Source organism: Rhipicephalus sanguineus, unplaced genomic scaffold (genome assembly GCF_013339695.2).
Source record: "Rhipicephalus sanguineus isolate Rsan-2018 unplaced genomic scaffold, BIME_Rsan_1.4 Seq653, whole genome shotgun sequence".
NCBI lineage: Eukaryota > Metazoa > Arthropoda > Arachnida > Ixodida > Ixodidae > Rhipicephalus > Rhipicephalus sanguineus.
In genome coordinates, this window is record NW_023615697.1 from 28,729 (window position 1) to 37,346 (window position 8,618).

General features: G+C 45.2%; 1 protein-coding gene across 1 annotated transcript; it reads left to right on the forward strand.

Annotated features, from left to right (window-relative positions):
- Positions 1 to 1,140: 1,140 nt before the first annotated feature.
- LOC125756759 (uncharacterized) lies at positions 1,141 to 6,153 on the forward strand. The gene is made up of 3 exons (XM_049411688.1): positions 1,141 to 1,501; positions 3,302 to 3,358; positions 5,803 to 6,153. Exons 1-3 carry the CDS (start codon positions 1,484 to 1,486, stop codon positions 6,028 to 6,030), a joined length of 303 nt encoding a protein of 100 aa, XP_049267645.1. The 5' UTR covers positions 1,141 to 1,483; the 3' UTR covers positions 6,031 to 6,153.
- Positions 6,154 to 8,618: the final 2,465 nt, after the last annotated feature.

Below are 8,618 nucleotides of genomic sequence, written 5' to 3' on the forward strand. Positions count from 1 at the left end.
CGTGCTTTCTTTCTTTTCCATCGTTGTGCGTTTCTTCAGTTGTTAATCGGCGTTTGTGGCGTCGTGACTTCTTTCTTGTGTCCGTGTTTGCACGCCCTGTCTTTTTAGAATGAAGACTCTTGGTGTTTGGTTCACAGAAAAGTTGCTGTGGGATGTGCATATCAGTCACGCGTGTTAAGCTGTGCGTTCTTCTTACTAATATCAAAGCAGCCTTACAAAAACTCTACGTCCTTCAAAAAAAAAAAGAAACCTTTATGCATTATTTACAACTTAGCCAGGGATCAACCTTCTCCACAGCCCTCTTCCAAACGGTTTTTAATACTTATAACTTACGCCGTTCATAGAGAAGTAAAGAACAATATGTCAATGCTTACAGACATAACAACTTTAGCGGAATACTCTCCTGTGTAGTCCTTACGGCTCATGAAAAAATTCAAAACAAGGACACCACGCACAAATTACGGGCCCTAGACGAGAATAATTTTACAATTACTTTGTGTATTAAACGCAAAATGGTTTTGGTATTTCGTGTTGCAGAACCGCGCTTCATGCTTTCTTTGTGAATCTAGAATATCGCATATTAAATTTGCCTTTGATGTGTTCTTTATTTTTTTTTCTTTTCGCTCTTCTCTAAGTTGCGTGAACTTGCCACGTTCTTTTGGCGATCATGTGTGTTTATGTGCGCCAATTAATGTATGCCGTCACTGCATGCTGCTCAACTGTAATCAGCTGGGAAGCTTAATGAAGCTCGCAAGAGCTTTTTTATTCCCATGCCCTCCGCTTTCGGTAGGTCCAGTTTGTTACTGTATCGATGAGAATCACCGCGATTACCGCAGACTTCTTGGCTGCCATTTGTAATTTGCGCGGCCGGATGTTTACAAGCCACGGATGTTACAAGCCATATGTCAATCCCACCCGAGAGTAGCCCATTACGGTAGCCAAATTGCGATTTCTGGACGTAAAAAAAAAAAGAACTGTTTCAAGACCGATCAAACTCGCTGCCTGATTTTTTACCCGTGTCAAAGAAAGTGGATTTATCACTTTGGACGTTTGCGAATGAGTTTTGTCGAGTTTGCTTCGAGCTTTATCGATGTGGACTGGGTCGAGTCCAAGCCAAAGCGGCCAAGACAAGCCAATTTCGAAGTCTTTTAGACGTTAATATGGCGCTGCGCTTTGTGTGCTGCTGGGTTCGGCAAGTGCGGCCGGGTGTAAATATTTGCTAAGTGCAGCGTGTGGTGTGCCTCTACAAGCTCTACGGCAGATATCAAGCAGATATGTGGGTCAGTAAAACCACGCAGGAGAATTCGAAATGCCGGTTGCACCAAATGTCGCGTTCGTCGTTTACAGAGACGGTTACCGCGCGATTGTTGACAAGCTCATAAAAGACCGCAATCCGCTCAGCGTAGCCGATATCGCAAAGAAATAGAGGTCTATTGGAAAAGTGAGCCAGGTGAGGACATCAACGAGAGCTACTTTCGCGGGGATGTCGATCTTCTTGGAGGTGAGTGTGATTTTATTTTCTATGATGTTTTCGCTGGCGTGGGTTTTACTCGACACACGGACAAAAGAAGGCACAACGAAAACACGTTTGTGTGTGTGTGTTTTACTTTCGTGTGCCATACTGTGTCCGTGTGTCATATGTTCTCGTGCTGCAACTGATAACGCGCGTTCGTGTCCCACGGGCACTTGGTCGCGGTCATGGCCTATTCGGATTGAAATAGATCCAAATCATGTGGTGCTGCGTGGCTACCTCTAATACCGGTGTCACACGGGCACTTTCGATCGCGATCAGGGCCGGCCTGGATTAGGCTCGATCAGAATCAGATGCTGCTACACGGTCACATTTAATCGCGATCTGGCCCGACTGGGATCAAGACAATCGCGATGCACTGGCTCCCAGATCGCGATTTGACTGGCGTATGCACCAAGCTCGATACGGATTAGTTTGGACCGTTGTTGATCGCGATAAAGAATCCGATCGGGGTTGGCCCTGGTCGCGATCAAAAATGCGCCTTTGACACCGGTATAACAGTCATCAGACCCAGTCTAGATCAAGACGATCGCTTCTGGCTCCCACATTGCATGCATTTGATCGACGTCTGCACCAAAATTAATTTAGATTAACTTGTAGCAGCGACCGTTGTTGATCGCGATCAAGAAACCACATTCGGATCGGACCTGATCGCGATCAAAATTGCCGCTGTGATACCGGTATGAGTTGTTGATGTGTATATCAACGAATCCACGTCGTTATTCTCGTTGACCAGCCTGTAGTATATTGCATTTACTTGCAGCTTGCGTGTATGCCGAACTACACGCAGCTTGCGTGTAGTTCGGCTCTCTAGCCTTCCCTTCATTGCCAAGAAAAGTTGTCCGCGAGTATAGTGATGCTTATCGAGATAGCGCCTGCCAGCGCTCACAACCATGCCCTTCACAGTTCACAGTTGCCGAGTGTCCATCTAATTGCTATTACAATAATATGTCCTAAATTAAGAAAGTTAAAACATCTCTGATACATGCACACTTGGCTAGTTAAATCACAATACAACTTGTATGGCTTTAACAATAATGGGGAAACAGTTTATCAAATTGCGCTGAAATAGAAACTCAGGCACTCGAGAATATTCAAGAACACTTAGTCATTTCATATTGACCGGCTCTACTAGTTCCTTCTTGTGGACTGTATTGCTGAGCAGGGGTTCCCCTTCGACAGTCTGGGATTACTTCGCTCTTCTTGGTGTCACTGTCTGAGAGACTTCTCTCACTTTTTTCAAAATGCCTCCTCAGTGACTGCACAGCGTCATCTCCCGACACTTCTCTGGCCGACCGAACCACTCTACTACATCATAACACACTTCCTCACCAACTGAACCACTCCTGTCTTTCCTGTCTCCACGCGCCTATATTGAGTTGCACTTGGTTCGAGAGTCACTGACATGACTCATCCATGCACAGCCCAGCGAAGGCCTTGGAAGAGCGAGTTCCTTGCATGTTCGTCTCGAAGCGGCGGTAGCAGCCTCACTCCGCATGGCATTGTCTCTCGAGTTCTAAATTTTTGCAGCTTTCGCACCAGCACTTGATGCGAAGCACGCTGCCGGTCGGCGGGGTGCCTTCTCTGTAGGGGGTGAAGGGGCGCACTTTGGAGAAGCGGCCGTTGTTGGCGTCTTGAGTTGCTGCGCAGGCTCGGTTGGTGCTGTGATTTCACGCGCTGCTTTCTTGCATGTTGTCGCTATGCTCGCATGCTTGTGTTGAAACACCGTGTTTTGTGGCTAATTAAACTGTCCCATCTTTTGCCTTTCAGAGTGCAGATGCCAGTGGTGAACTCCCACTTACAGTGTTGGCCCTCATAGATAATGAGGTAGGCAGCTGTACCTTTTGGTAACTTATGTTTGCTGTTGATGCATTAGTACTCATCACTATCAGTTCATCTACTTTCATCATATGAGCTGAATATCTTTTCTTCACTACTGCTGCTGCTGCTTCCACTGTGCTTGCACTTATCAATTTTGTGGGCATATACTGTACTTGCTTGCATAATGATTACACTTTTTCTTTTGGATAATTGACACTGATTTAGAGGTTTGAGCGTTACAGCAGGTGAAGTTTTGGGACAGATCGTTCGGATGTCGGACAAGGCACATGTTCACTTCGCCTTGTATTAAAGGGGCCCTGCAACACATTTCAAAGTAATCATCGCATTACTTCATTAAAGGAGCTTATTGCCTCACAAATCGACTGCTGTAAAAATTTTTACAATCTGTCAAGTACGAGCATAGTTACAGGGATTTGTCGCACGCTTTAAGTGTTTTCTCTCTTTTTAGTGCAAGCGTGCTGAAAGTTACGCAGGGGGTGATGACAAGGGGACAAAAGCTATGTTAATTCGTCAGCATGCATCATCCCCTTGAGCACTTCCTTTCCTTTTTTTTTCTTCGATCGCGGGGCTTACATTCAAAGTGATCGCGAGCGAGCGCACGGGCACATGGCAGCCTTCCGCAGCGCCAGTGTACTTTGTGCTCATGGCGCGGTCATTTGGGTTTATAGCAGCATTTGTCGAGGGAAGAGGGAGCAATTTCTAGCTGACTAAAAATAAATTGTGAATTCCAGGCCGCGTGCTGTGCTATGTTTGCCTCACATGCTCTCAGGAGACTCGACTTTCGGTCGGCATTGTTTTCTGACCATGCTTGAAAAGTGTTGTGGGCCCCTTTAATTGTTTGATGAAAAGCACAGTGTGTACTTCGCTCTAAATGGAAAAAAAAGAAACCACACATTTGAGCATGTCTCATTCCTCTGTATTTGTCGTCATCTGCGCTTCATAAAAATGATTTACCTGATAACGTAAGGTGCCTCAAGGAGTAGCTTAGTCAGCAGGAGTGGTGAGGAAGGAGATCAAAATAGTGGACAACAAACAACGAACCTCAGAGGTTCCGCTCTTTCCTGCTGCCGAGTGCCAACATCTTGGTGCTGTATATTGGCTCAAAGTTTCACTTTTCAATTACGCTCTTTGGCTGAACAGTCCGAACAGGAATCAGTCCAAGTGATGCTCATACAAAGGAGCCAGCAGACAGGAAAGAAACTTCTGCTTTCTTTATGGTGTCTAGAGAGAGAGCATCCCATGCGCTCGCTCCCAATCATGCAAATCCTTGACACGGCCGAGAGCTTGCGCAGCATGCCTGTCCAAACCAGCTCATGGCGAAACGCGTTCGAAACTTGCCTGTTCACCACATCCCATAACAGCTGATATGGAGAGTTACACGGAAGGCAGAATAGGTGACCATCTGTGCAAAGGCAGCGGGCATGCGTTGAACCCCACTAGTCGCACTGAACTGTTACAGTAGTTTCAGTTGCATAAACGATTAAACTGTCTCTGATTGGCTGTTTGTGTTGTGCTGCAAACTGTGTAACTTTGGAGCACCAAAACACTATAGTGCAGAAGCCTCTTGCAGCGACTACAAACTACATAATGTATTTGCTCTTTGATAAGACAGGGGCGGAGTTGGGAGACATAAGGAGTGATTACGTTTTGACGCTAATGTAAAGCGATACGTATTAGCTGGAGGGTTATTGAGACTCAGTGATTGCAAGGTATTACAAACAACCAGAAGTATAAAAAAAAGTGTGTCATAACAAAAATTTAATTTTCTTGTCAGTATTTCCACGAAAGCTGAAACTTGTGCTAATTTAACTCGCTGAAGAAAACTATAGTAATCTGGAAATTTTAGTTAATACCACTTTCTAGCATATTTCACAATTGCTTCACATCAGCTGCTGAGGTGGCACAAAATTGACTCAAAGGCAGCCATGATGATCAATAACATTTGCTTTTCATTGATATGATTGCAAAAAATGGATTTTTGATCTTGCTTGAGCCATTATAGTATCATATTTCTTTATTGCTACTTGATATTTGGCGTTACGGCTGTTATTTTTCCCTTTTGTTAATTGGCGGTCCTCTTCTCTTGAAGCTAATGTTTGCCTTCATTTTTTGCCCCATATTTTAGCAGTCAGTTGAATGAGTGATTGCACAAGTGGCATTTTGAAGGTTGCGCTAATGCTACCAATTATAAGTCCTGCATGTGCCTAGAGCTGCACACATATTCTTCTTTGAGCTCCTCTATTTATCTGTTTCAAGTCAAAATTGTGAGACCTCTTGGAGCAATAATTTCAGCATTGAAGCTTTCTGCTACAAGGCAGTTATGCAGGTAAATTGCAACTGTAATAGCAACGCTTTCAGAATGAGTGCAACAATGTTAACTCGCACAACACAAAAAAGAAGAGGATCACAAAGACATTTTTCCAATGCAGGTCCATCTGAGAAGTGGCATATTCGTGAAGGAAGAGCAATGGGCTTGGCTGCTGTCGCGGCCCAAGGACTCCTTATTTTGCAAGGAGGCGACAAAGCTCCTGTGCAGTATCCTTGAGCTTCAGAACAAGAATCCCACAGTAGCGCCTTGTCGGCGCTTGGTGCGCCAGGAGGACAAACGGGCCACCGGAGAGGGCCCTGACACCAAGAAAGTTGGAGGCTGTGGCTAGTGAGTATTTTTCCTTAAAGAGGTACTGACACAAAAATTTTCGTCTGGCATTTTTTGCTGCAATCCATCACTGGGGGCCTATTAGTCATAACACGGCAGATTGTTTGCTGCAACGCGGGACAGATAATTAATTACAGTCTGTTTATTACCGACTAGTCTCAGTTCCCGTTTAGCAGAGCGAGAACAACAAGTTGCCTGGTGCAACTAATGCCATCTAGCATGTGAGATGGTACACAGAACCGTAACGCACTTCTGTGCTGCCTGTATATCTACTCGCATTCTTTCGCTGCCGTAAGTGCTGCTCAATGTCGTTGGCGTCATTTCTATCATCATCGTATGGTGGCAACGACTTTGTTGAGGCTTCCATACGTTCTCTGCAGGCACGAACTCGCGAGCAGTCGCCGAATAGTTGCCTGCTGGCACAAGCGTAAACAAAGGGCAATGGCGACTATGATGCCGTTATTCTAGCTGCGCCAACTCGGAGCTCAGCCGCTGTGGTGATGTCTCGGAAGTTGGGAGTCACCTTGAGGTCACTTTGGATGATTTCAATGATGCAAGGTGTGGCATATAGCGCTGGATCACACACGCAAACTTCAATATTCATATAAAAAATCTTCCAAGCTATAATCGCTGTTCAGGTTTGGTAGATGATATACGCATGTTCACGGGAATCAATCCCTGAGGCTATCTCAGCTGTGAAATTTTGTGTCAGTACCTCTTTAAGGTATTTTTCTTCACGTAGTGGCATTAAATTTTTACTTTAGGTGAACAAATAATCTAAATATTTAAGAAGTGCTTCATGTATTTGCTCGCTACTCTGCAGGTGGCTTGCAGAATATGAAGTGTAGCCGGCAGATGTGCATGTGGCTGCCCGGATGAAAAAGGTGAATCATCTCATTGCCAAAATGCTTAATGATTTAAATAAATAATGAAGATGCAAAAATATTTGTCTCATTGTTTTTCTCCAAGCACCTACATACAACACTATATTTGATTGTTCTACCCATTTAGAATATACTGCACCTTTGTGAAGCACCATTAAACACACATTGCTGCATGTTCACGTATGAATAGTGTATGCATGACATAAACTATTCATAAACCGGCATTGCCTTATTTGTAGTATGCTCAATTGCACGTCACTTATGACCCTTACTACGTGTCCATAGGACCGAAAGAATTGGTAGGACCCGTACCACCTATATGACCCACAAAACCTATATCACCCATATGACCTGTGAACGTATATCTCCTGTATGACCCATAAACCTATATCACCCGTATGACCCATAAAACCTATATAACCCACATGACCTATAAAACCTATATCACCCATATGACCCATAAAACCTATATCACCCGTATCCAATAACATCGTATGTACGGGTCCTGTATATATAGGAATTTTCAGTAGGGACGTTAGTATCGGAGGCATCTGAAGGCGTCGTTTGAGTTCTACAAATGCGTCGATTTCTTCAAATGCTTCGATTTGCCGATTTGCGCCGTTTCCCACTTCGTTCCAATTCTTGAAATGCTTGAACTTGCGACGTTTCCCACCTGAATTCGACGTCGGCCTTCGTGAGTTGCGTCAGTGGCTCGGCGATTCCGTGAAAGTTCCTTGACGAAGCGTCTGTAGTAGGCGCACAATCCGAGAAATCGACGTATGCCTTCTTGTCGGTGGTGGCGGGAAGGCAGCGATGGCAGCTTCTTTTCCGCAGGTCTGTGCAAACACCATCCTTGCTGATCACCTGACCCAAGAACAAGAGCTCCTCGTACGCGAAGTGGTACTTTTCAGGCTTCAATGTGAGTCCGGCGGCCTTGATTGCTTGAAATGCAGCTTCAAGGCGCTGGAGGTATTCGTCGAAGTTTGAGGAAAACACAACGATGTCGTCAGAGTACACGAGGCATGTCTGCCACTTCAAGCTAGCCAGCACTGCATCGAGAACGCGTTGGAAAGTCGCAGGTGCCGAGCGAACACCAAAGGGCATGACTTTCAACTCGAACAGGCCGTCTGGTGTTATAAAGACAGTCTTTTATCAGACTCTCTCGTCGACTGCGATTTGCCAGTAGCCGGTCTTGAGGTCCATCGACGGAAAGTATCTCGCGTTGTGGAGTCGACCTAGGGTGTCGTCTAGTCGTGGGAGAGGGTACACGTCCTTCTCCGGGACTTTGTTCGACGATAGTCGACGCAGAAACGTAGGGTTGCATCCTTCTTTTTCACTAACACAAAAGGTGACAACCACGGACTCTTGGACGGCTGAATGATGTCATCGCGTAGACTTTCGTTGACCTGTTTCTTAATGGCCTCGCGTTCTCGCGTCGAAACTCAGTACGGGCTCTGACGGATTGGTCGGGTACTTTGTTCTGTTACAGGGCTGGGCAAACATACTTTGAAATTGTATCGCGATACGATACAGGATATTTTGGCAAGAAGTATTTGAGATACAGATACAAGATACTGCGGCAATAATTGTATCCGATACGATACTTCGGTGCATTCGCATATTTGTTATTATAGATCTATACAGGGTGACCAAAATGAACCTTGATGCTTTTCTTACAATGCCTCCTCTGCAAATAAGTTGTGTG